The following is a 24841-nucleotide window of genomic DNA, read 5'->3' on the forward strand; positions in this document are numbered from 1 at the left end:
GTAAAATATCTTTTAACGATATGATTATATAAACACTACACTGTTTGGGGTTAAACATCATTTGTGCCGTCACAAAAAAAAAAAGAAGTACAGCAGAGAAGAGGAAATAAAGCGTGACAGGGGCTGTGTTTTACAATTCAAGCAGACCTGAGAGAGCTGTTATAGGCCGGCCTGCCTCGGGCTATGTAATTCATGTATAATAAATCTACAACCTAATGGATTGGATTTTTATTTTCTGGAACAATTTGCTTTAATCTGATATGCATTGCCGTGAATAACAAAGGAAAACCTTTGCTTCCTTTATGTTTCATCCCAAAGAACAATTTGTGTCAGTCATCGGTGTGGAAATAACTCGCCAATTATGATGCACTTAAATAGAGAGGGCGACATATTTACACCTGAATTGACTCAGATACAACTGTCTCCTCCAGACTCCTTCAATATGCTCGTGTTGTTAATTAATTCAGGAAGGGGTAAAAGGGTCCCTGGATTGTGTTTGCCAGGCTGTAACTATAGCAACAACATGCTGTTGTGAGCAGAGTCTGTATCACTGAGACAGCTGAGATGTTTTGTTGAAGATTTAAATTGTAACAATCGTGGTTGTCTCGTGTTTTTATCAGTATTCATGACATGAAACGTGGTGTTGTCAGACATCATTATTCTGACAAAAGAAGAAATAAAGTATCACTCCATCTCAATGGTAAAATTTACCAGCATATAGCCTCTCATTCCTCTTTAATCTGAGCTCTGTGTTTATCTGGACAGTCTATATCTCTGATTGCAGTTAGACTTCATGCGCCTGCGTCCCCTGAAGTTGGAGCTGGGACGGCGTTCCATTTAGGTTTTGATTTATTGCTGGAGGAAGCAGAAACAGACCCGCACTCTCAGGGGGGGCAGGAGAAAGTGTGATGTTTGGCAAGTTTTACTGAGATGCACTCTTCCTCATCGAAACGTGAGCTCAGCTTAAACAAACTGAAATCAAACCTTTGTTGCAAATTTACTGTTTAAAATAATGTTAGCAAGAAAACCTCATACCCGTTTCACATTGTAAAAGAAGAAATCAGGAGTACAAATTGGATGATTGCATGAAAACTGCCCCGTACAGTACAGCATTGTTGAGGTTAGAGGTGCAACGCTTCATCAATACAAACTTATCTTTGAAAGAAAAGACTGTATTTCATGAAAATGTCTGATATAGTACAGTTATAAAATGTCAAAGCATATTTTATTTGTTCTTTTTTCAGTGTTGATTGCAAAAATAGAACCAAACTCACAAATAAAGTAGTCCTCTTATTTATTGTGGACACTATATTATTTATTCTATTGCTGTCAATAAATAAGAAGACTTTATTTGTGAGTATCAAGGTTTGGATTTTGCAGTGATCACCTCTACTCTGCACTCAATGTCATATAGAGCAATATCATACCATTGTCTACAGAATCTATATCATATTGTATCGTGATGAAACTTGTGATTTTAAACCCTACTTGTGGTACGTTCCTTTCTAAGTACCACAAGAATTCAAGAGGCCATAACTCATTTGTTTGACTTGAAAATTCATCAGTGGTTCAGTATTCATAAACAGTCAGGTGGCATCATGCAACACAGGTCGTTACACACACATAAACATACATAAACACAGTGCAGTGCAGTCCATATATATTTGCAGTGTTGGTTATTTTTTCATGCATTGTTAGACATCTTTTCTTATGTCTCATAGTCTACCACATTTATTGTCTATAGATTTTCTTTCCACTTGTACTCTACTGTACTTCTATCTTACACAGTTTCTGGCCTTTCAGTATATCATCACAGAAAAGAAAAGGTTTTATTGTTCGCCTTCACTGATTTGACATAAAACACCCAAAGAAGCAGGATTATTTGTTGTTACCCGTTTGTATTGTCGGGCCTGTGAATGAGCCTTATTATTGATATTGATCTAATGCCATTATGCACAGAGGCTGCTTTGCCCAGTGATAGGTGCCGGAGCAGGAAAGTCAATACACACATGATGAACTGTGACCACATGACATCAGACGCAGAGAAGGATCCTGATTATTATTTATAAGTACTCTTACCGTGACTCGTCCCTGAGCGAAGCTATCTCTCATTTTAGAACCATGTGCATTATTTAGCAATGTGCCAATGGTTTGCTTTTTGTGTTTAGCTTTGAATTAAAGACTCATAGGGCTGTTGTGACTGTTCTTTGAATCATAAAGTATCCTAGATACCACATTTAACATGGCATGCTAATGTAAAATGCAAATTGAAGTATATATTCTTTGACCTTAAATGAATAACTTGGACATTTAGGAAATTTTTAAATGTTCACTTTCAGGAGGCAAAATCTGAAGCTAGCGCTAGTTAGCCTAACTTAGCATCAAGAAGAAGCCGGGGGAGGCAGCTACCCTGGTTCTGTTCAACGAGATCCACCAACCAATACCTAAGAAGCCCAATAAAAGCAATTAAATACAGTATATTTCCAGAATGCCAGATTGTTTCTTTGATGATTAAAACTTTGGTAATATTATTTTAATAAATAGGCATATAAAAATAAAACCGAACAGTGGAAGATTCTTTGAGATGTTTGTTTGTATGATAGTCCAGACGAGACTCAAACATTTTGTAAAACATTCCTGTTTTTACTGCTTGTTTGTAGTATTTTCTGTGGCTAATGAAATACTAAACAAAAGAGACAGTAAAAAGGCCCAAACACAACTAAAGCCTACCTAGAAACTAGGAAAACATGACTAACAGACTAGCAGCTAGCAGTGCTATGAGCTAAATGCTAACATCAGCGTGATAGCATGCTCAGAAGGATAAGGCTAACACGCAGATGTTTTGAAAGAATGTTTTCTATGGTCAACATGTAATTTTAGCATGTTAGGTAATTAGCACTAAACCCAATTGCTAACAAGCTAACATGCTAGTGTTATAAAAAAAAAAAAGCGCTTAACATAAAACACAAAGCATTGTTATTGAGCTAACGTTCTTCTATGTGAAAGTATTAGCTACAACTTTTCCACTAGCTTCTTTGTGGTTCATCCCTGACTTGACGACACAGCATTATCTTATGTCTTGGCATGCAAGGTTGACAACTGTAGCAAACATGCTTTGTTAATGAGCATCATCCGATCTTTATATGTCTCCACCCTGCAGCCATTCCAGCTGTCAAACTAAGATTCCCTCTCCTCGCTCCACAAAGCGCCAGACATGGGAAAAACCACGCTCACATGACTGACAGGGGGGTATTTTCCCCCAGCTTTTATAAGGAGATTACCTGAAACCCCCTATGGCTCTGTGACTCTAGGATTACTCAGCCGTTTTCTCTTTAACTGGCTCCAACAAATGAGATGAACATTGTTGACCTGCCATGCTCTGCCCTCCCCTTTTCTCTGTGACTGTCACACCACATCTGTCTGTGGGTTCATGACCAGGCCTGTGAATAAATCCCAGAGCAGCAGCCTCAAGCTTTTCCACTAATATGTGTCTTAAAGGATGCGTAATGTTAATCACACTGCCGTTTTAGTTCATTTTATTTCGGTTGACTCATTGCTCTTAGTTTGATTAATGTCACCAATCATGAACCGGCTGATCGCTGCAGCTGCAGAGGCCTGTGTTACAGTTTTTCTGTGTCGCTTTGGCTCAATTCTCATAGGGCTGTTTTAATCGTCAATCGTGCAATATTTTAAGTTAAAACAACATATTTAATAACACATTAGCTACTGACAACTGCAGCGAATGCCAACACTCAACCACTAATTGTGTTATCTAGGATTTTACTAGGTAACATGACACTAGCAAGGAATACCTTTTCTTGTGTATTGTGTAACACTACCAACGAGTAATGTTAGCTTTCAGCTGACTGCTAGCTAACAGCCTCATATTATCAGTTTAGTGGCTGAATACTAATGTAAGCTGTTGTCTGTAGCTAGCTAACCCATAAGCTACCATTAGACAACAGCTAATGCTAACACTCAACCACTTCCTTGCTAACTTTGTGTTAACTAGGACTTAATACAAATAATACAAGTTAAAACAACATGAGACAAGTTAAAACAACACGAGACAACAACTAATGCTAATACTCAACCACGTCCGAGCTTAAATTGCCTTAGCTTAGAATTAGCTAACATAACACTAGCAAGGAAAGCCTTTCCTTTAGTATTATGTTAAGAGGTAATATTAGCTTTCAGCTGACTCCTTGCTAACACTAATATTATCAGTTAAGTGTCTGAATACTAATGTAAGCTGTTGTCTGTTGCTAGCTAACCCATTAGCTACCGTTTGACAACAGCTAATGCTAACACTCAACCACTTCCTTGCTAACTTTGTGTTAACCAGGACTTTACTAGCTAATGCTAATATTATCTTTTTAGTGGCTGAATGCTAATGTAAGCTGCTGTCTGTTTGTAGCTAATGGGCTATCAAATATGTTGTTTAAACTTGAAATTTGGTCAGACTTACCTCCAGATTTTCACATTTTCTGTCTTCTCTGTTTTTATCTTTATGAATTACAACCTCGAACACAGCTGTGTGACATAATAACAGCATCTGCTTCCGACCCGATCAACATTACATCATGTGTGCTCTTAAATTTATGTGAAAGCGGTACGGTTCAGACCTTCTCTGTATGCAAAGAGTTATAAAATAACTTCTAATACTTAATTTTGAGACATCAATAAAAAGTTTTGGGTAAGTAAAATCCTTTTGCAGGTCGGCTGTACTGTTTTTCTGCGCTAATGAGCAGTTTTGGGAAATGCATCTTCGGTGCCAACTCATTTGAGAAAAACTGTAAAATGTATCTGTCTGACTCCACTTAGAACAAGTTTAAAGCAGGGAGTACAAACTGAGAGAAGTCCGGTTCTAACAAACTGAATAATGCAGATTTGTTGTTGCACATAAATAATTTTTACCCGTCTGAGTGTATAGCTGTGTCGAGCACACTTGCATCCCACTTGTATCAAATACATGTGGATTAAAACACCCTCTGCTGCTTTCAGATTTCATCATGCCCAAATGTCTGCACTGGGTTCAATTTAAACAACTTCCTTTCTCTTTATCTTTGCTCGTAAACTTGATTACATTCAGCCCGGGAGATTAGGCGACGCCCCGTCTCGTGCCTGCCTTTATTAAGAGGGCCTCAAAGACACTCTTTTCAGGATGAAGTAAAGATGGCATCAGTTAATCCAGCATTTCAATTACAAGCTGTCATTCAGCGCATGTCTCTCCGGGGGGACGGGCTGAGACAGCAGCAGGGAGAGATACAGCGAGAGAGGGCAGATTCAGTCAGATACTGAAGAGCGGCACAATGCAAATCACTTTGCTTCCCAGTAATGTATCAGAGAACGTGGCATTATTATCTGTGGGCCATCTCAACACCGCAGATCAACAGAAAACGTATCTAGATCCATGAACCTCCTTTTTATGTCGTCCCTTAATTGATCCAGGTAACAAATCTGAAAGAGATTGGCGGCGCAGATCTTGCACTTTCAGCTTTTTCCATCTTTTTTCAACTATTTTAGTCAGCTATCTTTTACCGTTACAGAGGTATTAACATCACAAGATTTGCATTTACCTGTACTTATAGAGCATTTAAAAAAAATCCAAAGTGCTTTACAAAGGCAGTCAGGCTTTAAAAGAAAGTAGATATCAATATAGTGTAAGCACAAATAGGAAATGAAAAATATTCTAAAAGAAATGAAATACAGCAAAAATGTGTACGTCAAATTCAAGTAAAATCTGGGAAGACTCTGATAAAAGTAATTTTCAAGAAGGGAACACAGGGTCACTCAGCTCCAAACCAATACAGCCTATCATTTAATATGTGAGTCATAAAATGTGCAGTATTTGTTAAGATGTTGATTCAGCTCAGTGGTTATCAGCCTTTTTTATTGCATGCGTTAGCAGGAACAACACATTAATAACATTAAATATGGCTGCATTGCATTTAGGTGTTCCAGTTTCAGGGCCATGATATATACAGTACGTGTGCAGCGGCTCAGTGTCATGGCTTACTGGGACACTTAAGTGGAACAGGTTAATGTGTTAGTAACACCTGTGCTTTTCCTGCTATAACGTTTTGAACTGTTTGCAGTGAATTTTTTTTGAGTCATAAAGCAGGGATTCTCCTCTGGTTTGGAATCACCAAAAAAGTCAGAGTCCTTTTGAACGGAAGCTCTTAGCAGACATGCATCCATACATTTTATTTACTATTCATTTCTGGACGTTTTCTCGAGATCTCGACTTACTTTTGTCGTTATCTCAGGAAAACAAAGCTGATGAGATTAGTTAGGCCTGTTTCTATGTTTGTTTTGTGCTTTTACAGCTCTGGGGATATGAATTATGGTCATCTAACGTTACGGCGGTGCTGTGTCGTTATCTTGTGATAATGTGATATGTAAGTCGAAATCTCTAGAAAATTACCAGAAATAAGTCGTTATCACAGGAAAACGGAGTAAATATAATGTATGGATGCATGTCCGCTAAGGGCTTCCATACTTTTGGGCAATATTAAACATATATGAAAAAGAAAGCTGCTTGTCAATTACATCTGAAGATTCTGCACGATGCTTTGGCTAAAATGAAATAGTATATTGTCCCATTATCTGATTATGTTATGTTGGGTTATGTTAGAGTGGAGCAGCACTTTATAGTGAATTTGGACACTTTCTACATTATTATAATAGCCAAATAAAAAAAACATGTTTGTAAATTTGATTTGCAGCTTTATACTGGCCTTCTGGTTAATTCTGATTATTTGGATTAACATTAAAGCATTACATTGCTATGGACAAAATCCAAACAGATCCACCTCCATTACAACTGAGTGAACTTCATCTGATGCCCATGTGATGGTTGAAGGCGAAGAAAGGAAAGTAAGAGGACCTTGAGTTTCTACTGTTTAAATTAACATTGTTTTTTTTGTGGAAATGCTTATTAGCAGTATTTTATTGATATATTGAGTTGAGATTGTGTAATAATAAGTGATAGTAAACTAGATGTGTTTAGATTATGGTCATGCTATATCATGGTTATGCTTTGGTGAAACTGCTGGGCGTTTTTCACACGTTTCTAACATGTTGTCGACAAAATAATTCATCAATTTATTGAGAAAAAAAATCCATAAATTACTCGAAAAAAGAAATAATCCACAACTGCTGCAGCCCTGAATTCACACTGCCCCACTTTCCACACAAACTGTACCACCTGAGCATCCCGTGAGTGGGTGCAGGGCGTCACGTGACTTGTGAAGGTGCTGCATGTAGGAAACCCACTTTAACTTCAAATAAAAATAGGTTTGTGACGTATTCATAGAAACATACCAAACAGAGTCACAGAGTAACAGGATTCACTCGGAATACTATCATCAAATAGGTAGCCTATCTCTCTCTCCCTCTCTCTCTCGCTCTCTCTCCCCCCCCCTCGCGAGCTCTCTCTCTCCCAGCAGCAGAAGGAGCATCCTATAGGCTAATCAGTTGGTAGTTTCAATCCCAGCCTCAGCATCTTCCCCCCCTCCCAGAAGAGGACAGCCAACAGCCGGTGTGTGCGAGGTGTTTTTTGTCCGCTAACCATGGTGGGAATTACGGATATCGTGTGCCTTCTCGTCCCGCTGGTGATGCTCGCGGGTTTTACCTTCCAGAGCGACGTGAAGAGCGCCAAGGAGGCGGAAAAAACGGGGAATTTCATGGAAGACGAGCAGTGGCTGTCCACCATTTCACAGTACAGCCGCAAGATCAAGCACTGGAATCGCTTCAGAGACGTAAGTCCGCCGTGTTGACTGAGAGATGCGCGTTAATGCGGTATAAGAAACACGCACGGGCATTTAGACACACATTATAGTTATCACACACTTTGTAAGCCTGGAAATACACAAAAACTTGGTGCTGTTGTTGGAACAAACATTGTAGGAAAACACAAACACACACTCTTTATGGGGACTCTTTCAAAATAAGAAAAAAAACATCTAAATAAATCACTGTAAGACGTACCAAATATATGTTATGTTTTATATTTATATAGTTTATTTAAGTTTCTGGACAGTGGGAGCACTGCTGTTCACTTTCCCCCCTTATATTTTTAAATCTATTTTTCTATGTATAAGCTACTGTTCTGCACCAAACCCAGACAAATTCCTTGCATGTGTGAGCCTACTTGGCGACAAACCCTGATTCTGCTTCTGATTTATATTTGGGGCTTATATAATGGAATATTTAAATAGATCATGAGCCTGACTGTGTTTACAATGTTTACAGTGCGCTTTATTTTGAAGGAATGGCGTCTTTCAGCCTGATTTTTCTAATGTTTTTGAAAAGAAACACTCAACATTTGTTTTATAGCAAATATAATAAATAGTTTAAGGTAAACATGAAGGCTAATGTCCTAATGCCAAACACTGACTGGACTTTTCTGACTTCCTCCTCAAGATGCAGGTTGTCTAAAGCCATATTTAACTGGAAACCTTCCAAGACTTGCAGGGAATGCTATATCAAAATAAAGCTACAGATGCAAACAGGAGCCAAATGCAGGCTACTACAACCTTTGTATGGATCCTTTGTTTATTAAAAGCAATTAATGTTTTAGTTCCCCCCTGCACAGCAGGAGCAGCATAGCCCTATTCCATCATACTGCCCTTAATGTGAGCTTCCTCAGATGTACTTCCAGACGTGTCCCGAGAGATTTCCACAAACAAGAGAATTAAGCAATTAGAGCAGAGGAGGCGGTGATTGATTGATGTGCATATTCACCTACTGAACAGACTGAACTGGGTTGCAGGGATTGATTAAAGCCTGCAGGGTGTGCACGGTGATATATGGCTGTGTCGCTGAATGTATGGACGTTTAGTTCTGCCTGCAGCTCTGTGAAATGATTACTAATGATCCCGGCAGGATTTGGACAATAGTGCAGTCGGATTATGTTTCATACAAGTCCTGTTAATTGGGTTTTAATTGATCCGGGGTGGATGTAGCACGTGATACGTATCATTATTGGATAGGAAATGTGAGCTGCAGGTTGAGGATCTATTTGAGAACAGTGCCATCCTCTCAGAAGGAGAAGATGAGACTTTATAAATGATAACCACCCCCCTCGAGGCTGTGGTGTTATTTATGATCTGCATTTATATTCCTCCCTAAATCCAGATCGTGGACGTCCCTGAAGAAAAGGTGAATGTGTGTGAAAATTGGCAGCCGCCCCCTCTTGGGGATGGATTACTTTGGCTGCGATTAGAGGATGTCCTCTGGAACTGTACTTAGGGAAGTAATGAAATTGTGTGCATGGAAAGATTAAGTCAGAATTATTGTGGGATTATAACTCGCTGGATGCTGCTTTATATATTTACACAGCTTTGATCCAAAATGTTAGCAAAAGCGGCAACTTCTCTCCAAATTCAGCACACGATAATTGGCCGTGCATGATAAACACCCTCTTTTCACGGGAGAATAAAAACAAAACACGCTCATGGAATATGTGGAGCGTCCCGTACATAAACGGTTCAGGGAAAGTGGGATCATCTTCCTAACGTTGCTTAAGGGGCTTTCCATCCAGTGTGAAGATGTCGCTTGCTCCTCTTCCCATTTTTTCCTCAATTTAACATCAAAGCTGCTGCTGTGTGACACAAACAGCCCCCTACAGCTCCACACTCTATCTCTTTCATGATCATTATTCCCAGAGGTGATTGTCTTAATGTGTGTATGTGTGTGTTGCATCCGTGCGTGTTTGTGTGGAGTGAAAGGGCAGGACCGGAGTTGCTGGTGGTGGTTGTGTGTCTCTGGTGAGGATGATGATGACAGGAGAAACATCAGAGAAGCAAACCAGCGAGCCTCCCGGGGGAATCGCCAGTGGAAACAGCTTTGATTTCAGCTCGCTGCTGTAGCAACAGCAGCTTGTGTGCTATGGTGTTGAAATGGAGCATGTATCACTGAGGGTTTGATAACTCTATTCCCATCACTGGTCTTGCTTCAGGGCGGAGGAAAATCCCTATATCATGATTTTTTTTCACCTCCTTTAAACTTCTTGAAACCAAGGCCCAATTTGTGCAGCCAACTCGTTTAGTCTTGATGTTTCTTCCGCCTAAATTTGACAATAATGACTGTTTGATTGGTGTTGCTTTGTGTTACAGCTCAAAAAAAAGAAATCATTCAGTCGCTTGGAATTATTTGGTTGATGTATAAAGCCCTGCCAATCACACAGTTATAGGTACTCAGATTACACAAATTGATGTTGACTTGCTCAGTCCTCCGAGAGCTGAACGCTGAATATTAATTCAACACTGGAAAGCAACAATCAAAGCTGCACAACATGAAAGACGAGCTCTTTCATTCTCCCCTTTTTGCACACATAGATGCACGCGAGCCTCACACACACGCGTAAACACACACACCGCAAGGCTGCAGAACGCGCACTGTAAATATTTCATCTTGATTCTCTTATGTAAAAATGCAGAATCAGGATAAGAGGCTCTTTCACTTCCAATAAAAATAGCTCCCACACTTCAATTTAATCTATTTCACAGGAAGACAAGGCGATTAGATTTAACAGTTACAGTCAACAAATAATACAATGGGATACCTTCAATCCTTTAATCTGACAGGTGCACTCAACATTTCATTCCACTAATGCACCAAATCCAGCAGAAAAAAAGAAAACAGGGAGCAGGCGAGGCAGGTCATAGTGACGTGTTTTAACCCAAAGACTGACATGGTGTTATTTTTCTCCTTCTTAAAAGGCATTTGTCCCTTTTAGTTCAAATTAAAATGGGTCCGAATTGGATTTTTTTAATTAAAGACCAGCTCCAGTCATGTTTTCAGAAACATAGAATACTCTGCTTGAAATAATAAATTGTGTCTGATATTTTTCTGCAAAATATGCTTAATTACCCTGTAAAAATCCCCCCAAGGCATCTCCTCCTTCTCCCTCATTAAGAATTCCCCAATCTGCATAGTCCCCGCCCACTTTATACAACGTTTCTCTTTTAGTAAAATTACAGCCGAAAAAAAACCCATTTCTCTTCCATCGTTTAGTGGCAACTTAGCTAGCTAGTAGTAGTAACGTTAACTTTAGTAGTCAGGAGTGACTTTGCAAAAATTACGATGACGGTTACAGCTGGCTCGCGCATCGCCAAAGTGGTTGCCATATGTTGCACATAATGATATGCATAGCGTCACCCCGTCCATTAACGGGATTGGCTCCTTAGGTTTGTGACGTCACAAACCCTGCCAATCTGAAAACGTGTTCAGCCTGTCCTTAGTACACTACAGTTTAAAAGAAGACAGGCCCAGCCATGGAGATGACTGCTGATGTTGTCCCTGATATGTCTTGAAGCACATGAAGAACACTTGATTTTCACTGGAGGGGAGGCTTTAACATTATTTTTTGCCGAATTAAATGTATTAATTATTGTGGATTTCTGACCAACCAGGCGTTTCTTCTAATTATAAACCTTCAGAATAGCTCTACAATGGGTAAATAAAAGATGGAGACATGCAGTGGTTGGAGATAAAGAGCAAATATAATAAAAAAAACATCTTGTTGTTCATCATGTACTCATTTATCCGAAGTAAGAACAGACTCAGAATATTTTGCACACAGAAATTTGAGGACTCAATTATAGGGACGATTACATGTCAACTGGGACCACCTCGCCAATCTCAGCGCTGTCTATTTTCATTTTAGTATGAAATTAAATGGCCGGGGACTGCTGCATCTTATGCAGATCCAATTTGCTACGTCTACTAAGCGCGAATCAACAGTAAATTCAATTTTTTGCTCAACTTCCCTCGTAAAAATGATACCGTGCATGAAATCGCCAAGCCATGAAATTGGTCGGATGTTTTATTCCTGTTGATTTAAGATGAACTCAGATATGAGCCTAAAAATGGATGATGATTAGGACGTAGCAGCACAAGTTCACCCAGAAGGAGGCTGTTTATTGTCGACATCCATCACGCATGACAGGAGGAACATGACAGAAAGGGCTCACCGTTTCCAGCATTTTTCTCCTTTTCTCTGCCTCCCATCCAGCGCTGTCTGTGCCTGGTAAAATCCTTATCTGCACCTCTACAGTCAAGCCGCTCTGGATCATGCTGTACCAACCAACTGCATGCACCTGGTATCCATTCAGTTCATTTTTAAAGAACAGAAAACACTCCGTGCCAGCGCAGGGAAACATCAGATCCCTTGTCGATGCCAGTGGATTAAATATGCAGAACGGTGGAAGCAGTTGCGGCAGGTTCTGGCAATGTGGCGAGAACATTTGACAGGAGGTTTATACTTTATTTTAGCCTCTCATGAACTTAAACTGGCTACGGTCCAGCTGAATTTGAACACTATGGGTGCAGCCGTCACCGCTCCTTTTTAGCATTTGACATCATAGCATACGATAACATAATTCTGGATAATGGCATCTTTGACTCTTGAGCCAAATACTCCATTAAAAACGATGCAGAAGAACTGTAAATTATCATTACTAGCCTTATGCTACGTCTGGCTTTCCTTTCACTCAGCCGCCTGACTAAAGCTCTCACATGTTAGAATGGACGGCTCGTGATGCACAATAAATGGTGATAACAGCCAATCAGAAATCCATTAATCTTTCTACTCATGCTTTGTTCTGGCATGTGTCCCTTATCATACTCCAGATTCTCTACGAGGCAGCAAACGTGCAGATGGATCTCCAACAGTTGGGGAAGAGATGGTTCGATTGTTTGGGGTTTGGACGGACTGTTGGTGGGCTGCGGGGCTTCTTGGCCGGCTACCAGAGGCCTAGGTGGGCTGTAATTGAGTAGAAGAGGGGGGAGAAAAAAAAGAAAAAGAAACAGCCTTTCATCATGTACTGCTTGCATGGCTACAGCTGCTTCCCACTGCAGTACAATAGCCACAGCTGAAGGGCACAGGTGCCGCAGAGAGGCAGGGAGAGGATTTGATAAGCAGTGAAGAAAGGTGATAAGTATGAAATATCTTAGCAGATGCAATTGACAAAATTGAATAAATGCATCTTTATTAGTGTGACTTACCACTGCAACAAAAAAAAAGCATCCTTTTGTACATAATTCTTGCTTACAGATGCTGGAAATTTCCGGATTTCAAATGCCTGACTTCTCAGAGTGACCTGCCTCTGTTTTTGGTTACATCTGGGAGTTTGTGTGCCATATAGGTTGTTTGCTGCAGAGAACACCTGTCATCAATGAATCTGCCTGTAATGAGCTCTTTGTGGGATACTTCCAATGTCCTCTTGTAGTCAAGAAACCTGCAGACACAATGAGTAGCCAAGTTATAAGCAACAGTTAAAGCCTGAAGCTACTTTGAGTAGTGTATCAAGAGTTGTTTATGTTTCATAATTAACTCTAATTTGAAAATGCATCACGGCTCTTAAGTTATCATGTTTGGCTTCTGAGATTCTGTAAGGCAGGATCAATTAATCACCGTTTTTTTCCTTCAAAACTAACAATAACTCTAAGTGGCAGTGGCTCTCCCAACAGTAAATGCCACCCAAGTGTTATTACCTTTGGGCTCGGGCCAGACTCAGGCACACAGCCAGTGTACACTCAGCACCTCTTGTAGGTACAGCAGCCGATACAAGAGAATTTAATCTGAAAGAGTTACAAGTGGGTGAAAATAACAGGATGTTTTAACACCTGAGAGTGGGCTTTTTGAGAAATTGTTTCCTGCAATCATAAAATACACACACACACACACACTCATACAGGTGCACACATGTAACACTGTTCAGAGTCAAGATGCTTTTTTGAAAGGAGGAAGTAGCTTAGAAGATACTGTGCTCAGAAGTAATTGAAGAGTTCTTGAAGGATTTAAGTTTTTGTCTGATCGTAGCCAAATTCTATAGACCTGCAAGGCTTTGAATTCTCCATATTTTGAAGCAGTTTGCATCAGGCAGCACTAACAGTGACATTTCTTTAATAAAAACAAACAATAAGTGTAAAAGTGTAAGGAACAGATTAAACCTTACATCGCATTATACATTGTTCCTGGTCCTGGATGCTGCTACTTCTGAGTTTGTGCTAACGTTAGCAGCAGTTTGGGTAAGGTCACACTAAACTTGCCATGCTTACTTGAATAAGTCCCCAAGCTAAAATCCTTTTCTCTCGTAACGTTGAAAGTGAAAGATACAGTTTATAAGTATGAACAATAAAGCTTAAATCTCTTTTGGCTAAAGTTAGCAACTGCCCTTTATGGTGTTTGGGAAAGTTTTCACTCTAGCGTGTTTAAAAAGTATGAACAATAAAGCATAAATCTCTGTCTCGTAAGAGAATGAAACATTGATTTAAAGGTTTACATAGCTCTTGTTTTATATCAAGTGAGTTTAATACTGAAACTCAGACAGGGACAGCATTTTTAACCAAACCTAACATTAGCTTAATTGACTAGCTAGCTAGCTGGTTCCCTTTTTTACCCCAACAATATTAAATAAGTGTAACAGTGTCTATAATAGATATAGTACATGGTTTTGTTGGGTAAAACCATGGTCCTGTTTAGCGAGTAGCACATCCAATGACAAAAATATCCCCACTTTGAAATGGTCCTTGATGCTGCTTTATCTGAGTTTAGGCTAACGTTAGCGATAGCCCTTTATGGTAAGTTTTCACTCTAGCAACTGTTTAAAATATGAACTCTGTCCTGAACATAGCCTACGTTAGCTAGGTAGTTGTGAGGATAAAACAGCCAGCTTTAATGTTTCCTTATGCTTTGCTTTGCTTGTTTCTGTGATCTCCTGGTTTTATGATTTGCTTGTTTTCCTGTTTTGCTTTGCTTCGTTGTCAAAGCACTTTGTAAACTCTTGTTTTTAAAGGTGCTATATAAATAAATAAAATAAAGTTATTATTATAAAAGTTCTTGTTTTAGTTCAGTTCGATACATTAAAAACTCAGCCAAAAACAGCGTTTTCAACCAAATGGATCTAACGTTAGCTTGACGGACTAGCTTGCTAAAGCTGAACACATTTTTTGAATGAGAAGCCAACTTTTGTCTACGCTGTATAAAATTAGGGACTCATTGTATCCAAATAATGTCACAAAGAATTTTAAAGATAAACCCGATCTTGTTATTACTGCCATGCTGTAATAGTAAGCTTGGAAGGGACAGCAACGGTAAGCTAATAAAGGAGGTTTTTCAATATCATACATGAGCTAAATAGATTAAATCATTAAAATAAGTTTGTAATTTTAAGCCTTATGTATTTATAACTAACTATGTTGAGTAATTATTTTTTAAGGAATTTCTGAAGGATTAAACACGAGTTAGCTTGATCACCGGGCTTGTTAGGCAGCAGAAATGACAGCCAGGTTTCAGCCCACTGTTGCTGCTGATCTTTTTGAATCTCTCTTATTCAATTACATTGTCTTAGACTCCCTTGTCTCAAATCATTGGCTGATTCTTATCCTTCGAGGAGACCCTACTCGGGCATCTTCATTGATTTTCCATTGTTGTTCATGTCTGTTTTTCAGTTGAGCTCGGTGTTTTCAGTGAAGTGTGAAGGTTCTCGTTGTTTGTACCAGATTCTCCTGTGAGTTGCAGACTGTTGTCTTATTCCCCGCAGGGCCATGAAAGGCACAAGGGCAGATTTTATTTATAGATTGTGAGTAGAGGGCTGGCGTGAGTGCACAGAGGCATTTCGGACTACATTTTTGTTTGTTTGTGTGTTTCTACTATGCTTTTACGTATTGTAAAACAAGAACAAAGAGAGACAGTTTAAGAACTTAACACTACATCAAAATTATTTAAGATAAACCGTCAGTTTATTGTCCTGTGCCTTTAAATATCCATCCACTGCAAGGAAAATTGCTCTTACCGTACTATTTACATAATTGAGTGCAATTTTCAGCCAGGTATTGTATTCAACCTTTCATCCATCATTTACTGTCTGTAACAACGTTTCTGACGTCCTTCTTGAACAATGCAGGAAATTGTGATGCTTAATATAATCTATACGATATTAGTGTCAGGCCGCTCACTGCAGACTTAAATGAATACCTTTCGTCTGCCTCCTTCAAAATGAAAGTAATTACTTATTTATGAAGCAGTAAGCAAAAATTGTAATACAGACAATGTGTCTATTCATCTGTCTAGATATGTTTGAAGGTAGGAATTGAAATCTGTCTGCAAACTGAAGCATAAGAAACATATAAATTATGAATTACTTTCAGTAGGCCAATGCTCTCCGCTGCTTTTTTTGTGCAACCTGCTGCATCTTTTGTTGCACACACAAAATTTGCATTTTGAGGTGCTTGGCTTCAATCTCACACTCGATCTTAGTCATGTATAAACACAAAACAAACCACTATCTGGATTCTGCAAGGACCATCAATTTCTATACCCCCCGTTGCTTCCATGGTTCACTGTCAGTGCTGCTGAGACTTAAATCTTATGGCCACGGACTCAACAATCATTCTCTGTTTAGTGTTTTCTATCCTTGTCTTCTGCTTAAATGTCTCCCTGTTGTGATTAAGTAAGGAACAGGACATGCCTCTGTGGGTACTACATACACTACTAAAAGACTTGCAAGACAACCACAAATAATTGATTTTCTGCCGTTTTAACTTTTGTTTACATAATCCTAACTAGACATAAGGAAACACGTGCACAAGAGCCAACGTAAAGAAATATAAAGCAGAGAGAAACGCGAAATTTGAAACTGAGTTTAGTGTTTAAAATGCGCAAAAGAAAACAGAGAATTTGTTTAAGACTTCCTCTCACTCATTCCATTTGTCACTCTGTAGTCATCGCTCTGTTTGAAGTTAGGGATTATTAGAAAACGGGGACACTCAAAAGAGGGAAACCAAGCTGTCAGTCATTATATATATATGTCGTTAAATAGTTTGCAAATGTAAGTGTAGTCGAAATACATCACAAAGATTTAAATACATATCAGATATTTGTCCACCAAAGTTTATACTCCTCCTGATGCTTGAAATAAAGTCTACATTTAAACCCTTGTAGTACAGAGAGATTAAAATATAAAGACACAGACTCAATATAATATGTGTCTGCACAAAATATATTGTGCCGACACAATGGTAAAAGTATCCAGCAAAAGTGGTAGTATGATGATAACTTACCAAGGAATCTACAAGTTTGGTTTGAATTCAGGGGGAATGTTTCGACCCAAATAACAATGTGCGCCATGTTTAGTGTCTGCAGGTATTCATCTCAGGTTAAATGCAACAACAACCTCGTACGGTAGGCATACAGCCTGAGAGGCAAACTTCTGAGCAATACATGTCCCTTAGCACTTGACACACAACCTGCTGCTGTTTCCTCAGAGAAACAGAAAAATAAGCATAATTTAAGTAAGATTTTTTTCTTCTTCTTTCCTTTGAGTCACAACACCTCATTTATCCTGCAACTCCAGGTGGGAACCGCTTGTGTTTTTATCAGCGCATTGTCTTAACGCTTTTTTTGTCGATCGATCCGTTTCCCAAAAGCACTAACCCGCGCTTTACCTTTCATTACCCGGTCCTCTCAGCTCTCTTACATAAGCCTCGCTCTTGACTCCGTCTTGTAAAAAAAGAGGCAGACCAGACTCTCAGCGTTTGATGCTCTGCCTCTGCTCTGCAATGCTTCAGCTCACAGCCCTGTGCGCATGCAGAAATATGGAATCAGCAGGCTTGCTTCTCGTGCCCTGCAGCCCAGTGTGCATGAAGATAAGAGGAGAGCATATAAGATGAGAATATTGTTCAAGGGGGTTTTGTTTCAACCCAGGCATGTCTCATGTGATCTGTAATCCAAAGCTGTGAACAGTCATTATGTGAATCTCGAGGTGGGAGGAAATGATACGATGCTGTATGTAGCGCCGCTGCTTAAGACAACCTCAGGGCAATGTACATTTTTATTTTTCAGCTTTTGAAAGCCGATTTTGAGGTTATATTTCATGCTATAACAGCATCAAGAAAGATTTAGTTCAGTAGTGTGCTTCCGTAGAGGCTTTCATTGGTGTAAACAAGCAAGTGAATGTTATTGCACTTCTAAATGCTGAACCCACTGCAAAAGCATTTTTTTGAGCTTAACTTAAAAATGATTTGCTGCTTGCTGGTCAGCTAATTGACGCTTTCCATCTCTGACAGAAATCCTAATTGAACACGCTCAGCCTCTCTGAATCCTCATTTCTCAGTGACTCTTGTCTTTAAATGGGTTCTTGTATTTGCATAAGGACCTTTTTTCTGTCACAGTGTTGACTGGGAGAAGATAAAAAAGAGGGACATCAGCAGCAGAAGTGGTGGGCAAGAAGCCCGGTCCTCAATGAAAGCTGGAGGGAGATTAGAGCGAGGAGGACCTTCAGTGTAGAGTGGTACTCGGTCTTCTTCTGAAGCAGGTGACTGTCTGATCAAACAATCGTCAGTCTGAATGTCTCCTTGATTAGCCAGTACAAAATCCAGCAATAGTTGTCTTGGCAAGCGCAAAAAAGCAACAACATGATAATGTAGTTGGTCTGACTGTGTGTTGTGTTGTGTGGAAGGTAGAGAAACACTTTTCTGAGCTGTTTTCAGCCATTATATTTCAACCAGCAGCAACTGCAACTTTAAAAGAGTACGCACATAAAATCGTACCGTAATCTTATTGAAAAGGCCTAAAAGCATTACAGAAATATGAATTAAATGCAAATTATTTAAATAAATGTATTTAACATACTACAATGAAGATAACTACTATGTCCACATACATGTAGTTATGGAGAAACAAAACATTTACAGAGTTTTTCTCACAAACAGGTGCTCAGGATCGGTGTAACATCACAGTAAAGTCACGAAATGCTACATGCTAGCAAACACAGTCTCAACAGTGTACTATAGTGTAGCAAGCACGCCAAACTCGCCATACATGCAGTCTTTAAGACCCTTTTCACATAATTTGTACATTTATACGGTAAAAAAACTTACATAACTCTATAGTGTGACAAAATGTTGACTTTACACGCGTTTTGAAGACCGTTAGCGTTAGCTTACAAGTGGCTGCGGAATATTTACTAATTACTATTTAATTACCAAATATTAACAGTTAGTAGTGTTAAATACAACAGGAAGGATGTAAATTCCCAGCTAACGTTATGTTAAGCAGCAATTTATTTCCTAGCTAACGTAATGTTTGCTAGCAAGTGGCTGAATGCCAGCGTTAGCAGTTGTGAAGATGTAGCTAACGGGCTATCAAATATGTTACTTTGAAATATGGCCCGATGTCTCTCTGAATTTTCTTTTGTCTGTTCAGTTGGTCATTAATTGAAATGCGGTGAAATAATAATTTAGTAAGATGTCCTAAATTTATATCTACAATATAGTAGTAGCTACAACATTATAGCAGCATTTTAGCTTCCCGCCCTGCGCATGACATACAGAGAAAAACGGCAGCTGTGTGAAGATAAATCAATGACAAAGATCATTTCATAACTTTAACTAATTTATTTTTATTGTTAGCATTATGAAAAAGGCCCTGTCCTTTTTTATTGTATTGTATTTAAGTATGGTAATCCAAACTGTGATCCCCTTATCCCAACCAAGAGGTTACACATTCAACTGTTTTGCTTTGATCAAACCTGAACCGGTAAATAAATGATTTGCTTTTCATCAAGAAACGGGCACACAGAACATTTTTGAAACAGAGTGTCATAACCTACATGTATCCCACAGATTTGGTTCTGTGTTGGCTGAAATTGTTTGAACTTCATGATCTCTGGTGCTTTTTCTGTACGAGGCGCGTGATCGGAGAATCCACTGAAGGCCGATGTTAATAATAATTGTGAGAAAAGGTCAAGTGTAAACCTTCATCCGGCAGATCCCCACACAGTGTTATTACGGTGTCCTTTGTTACTGATGAGGCAGAGGTGCACTCACCATGTCGCCATGGACAAACCCCTCAGGGTAACCACAGAGAGGAGCGATTCTGACAGCTGACATTTACCTTGACACACCTGTCAGTCACACGCACGGCCTGTCAGATGGTCACACATACATCCATCAACCAGCTTCCTGTTTGTCCTTCTTTTTCATCCACTTTAAAAGCACGATATGTGTTGTTTTTTTTGCAGATATTTCTTTTTTGTACAAACAGTTCTTCCTGAGCCTGGCCCAATTTTACAATGGACAGGCTCATCATTTCACAGCACAGATATGAGGGATTGTGATCCGTCAATCATTATCGTGGAGCTCGGCAGCAGGGTGAGCGGTGCCATGTTTGACGCCGAGGCTAAGCTTCCCCGCTCTGTTTATCAGGAGATCTCTCTGATGTTATCAGGTAAATCACAGAGCTCCTGGATACAGCTGAGCGCTTTCAACTCTCAGCCTGCCTCCTCTAATCACTTCTGTGTAAAAACATGCAGTCTTTTCTTCCGGATTTTGCTCTGTGAGTCATATTTTTGAGTGATATAACTCCTCTGCTGTGTGCCAAACTTGTCACCGTGCACTGCGTGTCTTGCTCACTTTTCATTGTGCGCTCAGGAGAATTTATTTTCCCCGAATACATTTTCTGCTGCCTGTCTTTTATAAAAATCATTGATTTCCAGTCCTGTCAGCGCAGCAGGACACTTCCCTCATCGGTCCTGGCAGGAGCACAAATACAGAAAGGCTGCTTAATAATGCAGGAGCTGGAGCATCAATAAAGGAGGCATGGGAGGCGTCGGATTTATGGCCAGGTCGTAAACAGTTTGAGGTCCTATCCTTATTACACTGGGCTCCATCAGGCCTAACAAGGTTGAACAACGAAACCAGCAATCATTCAGGAAGCTAAACTGGAGCGTTGAGTTAGAATCCAGTCACTTTTCAAGTCTTTTTTTTTTGTCACTGAGCAGGGAAATAAGCTCGGTGCTGCAGAGAGTAGAGGCTGAGCACAGCAACAGAAGCACGGTGTTGAGGATTTCATCGTCGCCCTGTCAGCGATGAAAATATTTACCTCTGTGAAATAAAACTGTGAGGGTCAAAGAAGAAGGTCTCGGCTTTCATGAGGGTTGCTTATTTTACGTATGTGTCAGGATTTATCGCCTTCCGGGGAGCTGTTTGGCACACGCCTCCAGTACAGTAAATGTTTACGGTGATGAGTAAGTCATCGCTGAGGAGGAGGGAAGATGGCCGATTGTAAATATCTTGAAATAACTCATGTTTATTATTTTAGACACGGCGATGTGGATTACATCTGTACTTTCTCCTGTTGGTTTCTGTGATACTTGCAGAAAAATCCAATCTTGTCTGTAAAATGTCTGTAATTAAATTGCATTACATTTTGGGGTTTGTGACACATTTTCAGGTTCAGGGATCGAAAATTAATCTGAAAGGTCCTGAGACCTTGTCAGTGAATCTTATTTCTTATATTTCTCTATATTTATTATATATTAAGGCCTTGAAAGCATAATTTGTGAGTCGACTTGTTATATGAGTGGCGGGTCTTACAAAAACATGCTACCGTTTGAAGAGATTTCTGCATTTTTGTGTTTTTTTCTTTGCTTTTCTGACTGAAAAAAGAAGACGTTTGACCCAAGAAGTCCTGATGAAGCACCTCATCTCAGTTTTTCAGAGTTCTAATCTTAATAAGGATGTTTTTTTAACCTTAATTGTTCCGTATGTAGTCATGAAAGATTCATCTATAAAGAAGATTTTCAGGGGCGTTAAAGCCAACGTGGGGCCTAACAATGAACGCAGCTTACCTTGTATCTAAAATTACACTTTTCTTCTCCACTAATATTGCCTTTTTTTCTCTCCTTTGCTGTCATTTCACCAGGAGGTAGAGGTCAGTTCTCTCCAGCTTCCTCAGCTGCCTTTATAAAATGTCTTTTTCATTCATGACTCATACCCTTGTCTTTTTGTGTGTCTTTATCTCCGCTTCTCCGTCCATTTTCTTTCTCCCTTTTTTTTCTTTCTTCAAATCTCCTTCAACTTTCCCATTTTAATTAGAACGATTAATGTTGTAATTAAGTGGGAAAAAAAGGCACCGCACTTTAAAGTCAGCTCACCCTTGATGCCATATGTCTCGCACATAGGCGTCGAGTGCAGATTTGTTGGGCTCATTTCCATACAGATGCAGAGCCACAGTTCATATCCATCTGTCTCTGCTGTTTGCTAATTATCATACTGCAAGACTAATGTGTACATTTTAAGCAATGTCAATGCTAATGTAAACTGCTTCACTTCTACATGAAGATGACATAGTGTTAAGTGGTTATTCCACCATCAACACTGTTAATTCAGACTTGCAGTTTGTGCGGTAATGCTGATTTCTTTGTTTCTGCAGGATGATTATGTTCGTACCTGGGATGAAAATCAAGCGTCTAATGACAGTAAGTCTCACACCATCTTTTTCTCACTGGTTTGATAAATTCCTGAATGCCATTGTATGAAATGAAAGGGTTTTTTTGCTAGTCTTTTATAGGCTTGTATACTGTACAAGGACTTATATCTGAGCATATACCTGCACTTTGCACAAAAGATATGGTATAAAAGAAATTATCCTTCACAGACGTTAACTTAACCCTCCTGTTATCCTTTTTTTTGCTTCATATTTCCTGATTTTTCCTAATTTGATGGGGACAACTGATTAAGCATAAAATTATCATGATGATATTTTTTCAATGTGCTGAACACATATTGCACGCATTGGTGTTCTTCTGGGGTCAATTTGACCACAATGATCACATCCAAGTCTTTCCAACTACACGTGCCTCCCCTCTAAAATTATCATCTCAATTACAATATTTTAAATTGATGGTTATATGAAGAGCTCGAATAATGACTTTATGTCTTCAACATGGCTGACTGGGGCTGAGACTTTATAGTGACTAACCACAAATATGTTACAAAAAAAGGAGATAAAAATAAGTAAATAAATATGTTTATGAGAGGAAAGGGGGGGTCATCAACATCAATCAAAATGGTTCATTCTGTGAGAGTCATGAATGTGCACCCCAAATTAGAAAAGATTTGGATGAAAGATTTTCAAGATACACTAACTCTAAAACTGAAAGTTTGACCTGATGGTGGCGCTACAGGAAATGTCATATCATCACCAAAACCAATAGTGTTCAATCTCTTGTGTTCATTAATGTTGTCAGTAAATTCAAGAAGATTTGTATGAAAACTTTCCAAGATACATTCATTCTAATTTAAAAGTTTGGCCTGATGGTGGCGCTAGAGAACAGGTCAACTCACTGATAGGTTTCATTATCAAGGGGTTATTTATGTATTCAACAAATAAACAAAGTGCCTGATGCAAAAACTTGGTCAACAATTTTAGGTAAATCATTTTCTAGAGGCAAATATCCCTGGGGTCAGATTGACCCCAAGGTTATAATGTGTTAGTAATATTTGAGGATAATAGGAGGGTTAAGCAAACCAAAGAGTATTCTGCTCTGAATAAAATTGCACCTCGTTTCTTAATGATCTGTTTTGTTTTTTTACCTTAATGTAATGAATGTACTGAGCTTAACCAGATTTCTGTTTGCTCAAACCTGCCAACATTTTTTGAAATCATATTTTTGTGTACTAAAATCACCCCTCAGTGATGTATTTACCTAATTCACACGGCGGCCATTTTCCTCTGAAGCAATGCTCAGGTTATGAAGCTTAGATGCTGATATAATGTTGTACTGCTGAGCTTAATGTTATAAGTCGTATAACTGAATAGACGATGAATAGTGAAAATTAAAATCAGGCTGTAAGTCCAGGTGAAGCAACATACTTGATAAGCCATTTGCTACGTTTAGACAATAGCTGACGTTAGCATCAAACCACTTTCCGAGCTAACATTTGTTAGTGTTGCAGGTCCTATTTTAATTAATCCGGAAATACCAGCGCACATTATTATTAAACCTGGAGGTAAAACACACTGAACATTTCTTTGTGTAACACTATCACACATAAGTGTTAGCCAGGAAGTGGTATGCTAACGTTAGCTGTAACTGTTGCTAATAGGTTATCAGATATGTTTTTTCTACCTTGAAACATGGCTTGATTTCTTTGTAGATTTTCACTATTCATTGCTGATCATTCTTATGTAGTGAAATTATAGAGATTTAATGGGGTTTTATAAACTGCCTGGCCAAAAAAAAGTCACACTCTAATAGTTTGTTGGACCGCCTTTAGCTTTGATTACAGCACGCATTCTCTGTGGCATCGTTTTGATAAGCTTATGCAATGTTACAACATTAATTTCCGTCCAGAGTTGCATTAATTTTTCGCCAAGATCTTGCATTGATTGAGTCGGGCCGCTGCGTAAAGTCTTCTCCAGCACATCCCAAAGATGCTCAATGGGGTTAAGGACTCTGCGGTGGCCAATCCATATATGAAAATGATGTCTCATGCTCCCTGAACCACTCTTTCACAATTTGAGCCTGATGAATCGAGGCAACAAGTCTCATCTTTTCCACGACTACAGGATATGTCTTCCGACATGGTTGTTTAAGAAATGAAAAGCTACTCAATGCATCACTTGTTGCCAGCTGAAACATATTAATCACTGCAGTAATTGGAAGGAAGGAAGGCTCTTACCTATTTGTTTAGTTAAATCCAGGTGATGCCAGGCAGCGTATTATATGCACCCTGAAACACAGCGGTGGGACATTACAACAGCATTTGAGCTTCCCACCCTGTGCGTGACATCAGAGCAAAATGGCCATCATGTGGTTTACAGTTTATAAAAGATATAAACAAACTAATATAAAATCTAATGTCAGTCCAAGATCAAAATAAAACAGTATTAAATGTAATTGATTCATAGTCAGCAGACAAATGACATAAAGGTGATCAGATGTACTAAATCGAGGGCAGTGATTATTTAATTGAGCACAATATTTCTTCTTCTACGTGGTACGCGCTCTGGAGGGAGGAACAAACAGAATCCCCTCCATGTAGG

At 39.2% G+C, this 24841-nt stretch overlaps 1 protein-coding gene across 1 annotated transcript in view; it reads left to right on the forward strand.

The window, feature by feature from the left end:
• The first annotated feature begins 7472 nt into the window (after positions 1-7472).
• spock2 (SPARC (osteonectin), cwcv and kazal like domains proteoglycan 2) overlaps positions 7473-24841 on the forward strand; it is a 33724-nt gene continuing 16355 nt past the window's right edge. The window contains exons 1-2 of the mRNA XM_069658520.1: positions 7473-7763; positions 22226-22271. Of these exons, the coding sequence (XP_069514621.1) occupies positions 7575-7763; positions 22226-22271 (235 nt within the window). The 5' untranslated portion in view covers positions 7473-7574. The remainder of the gene's footprint in view (positions 7764-22225; positions 22272-24841) is intronic.

The sequence above is a fragment of the Semicossyphus pulcher genome, unplaced genomic scaffold (genome assembly GCF_022749685.1).
Source record: "Semicossyphus pulcher isolate SPU_LCO1_2020_fin unplaced genomic scaffold, fSemPul1.0.p SCAF_12, whole genome shotgun sequence".
Lineage (NCBI taxonomy): Eukaryota > Metazoa > Chordata > Actinopteri > Labriformes > Labridae > Semicossyphus > Semicossyphus pulcher.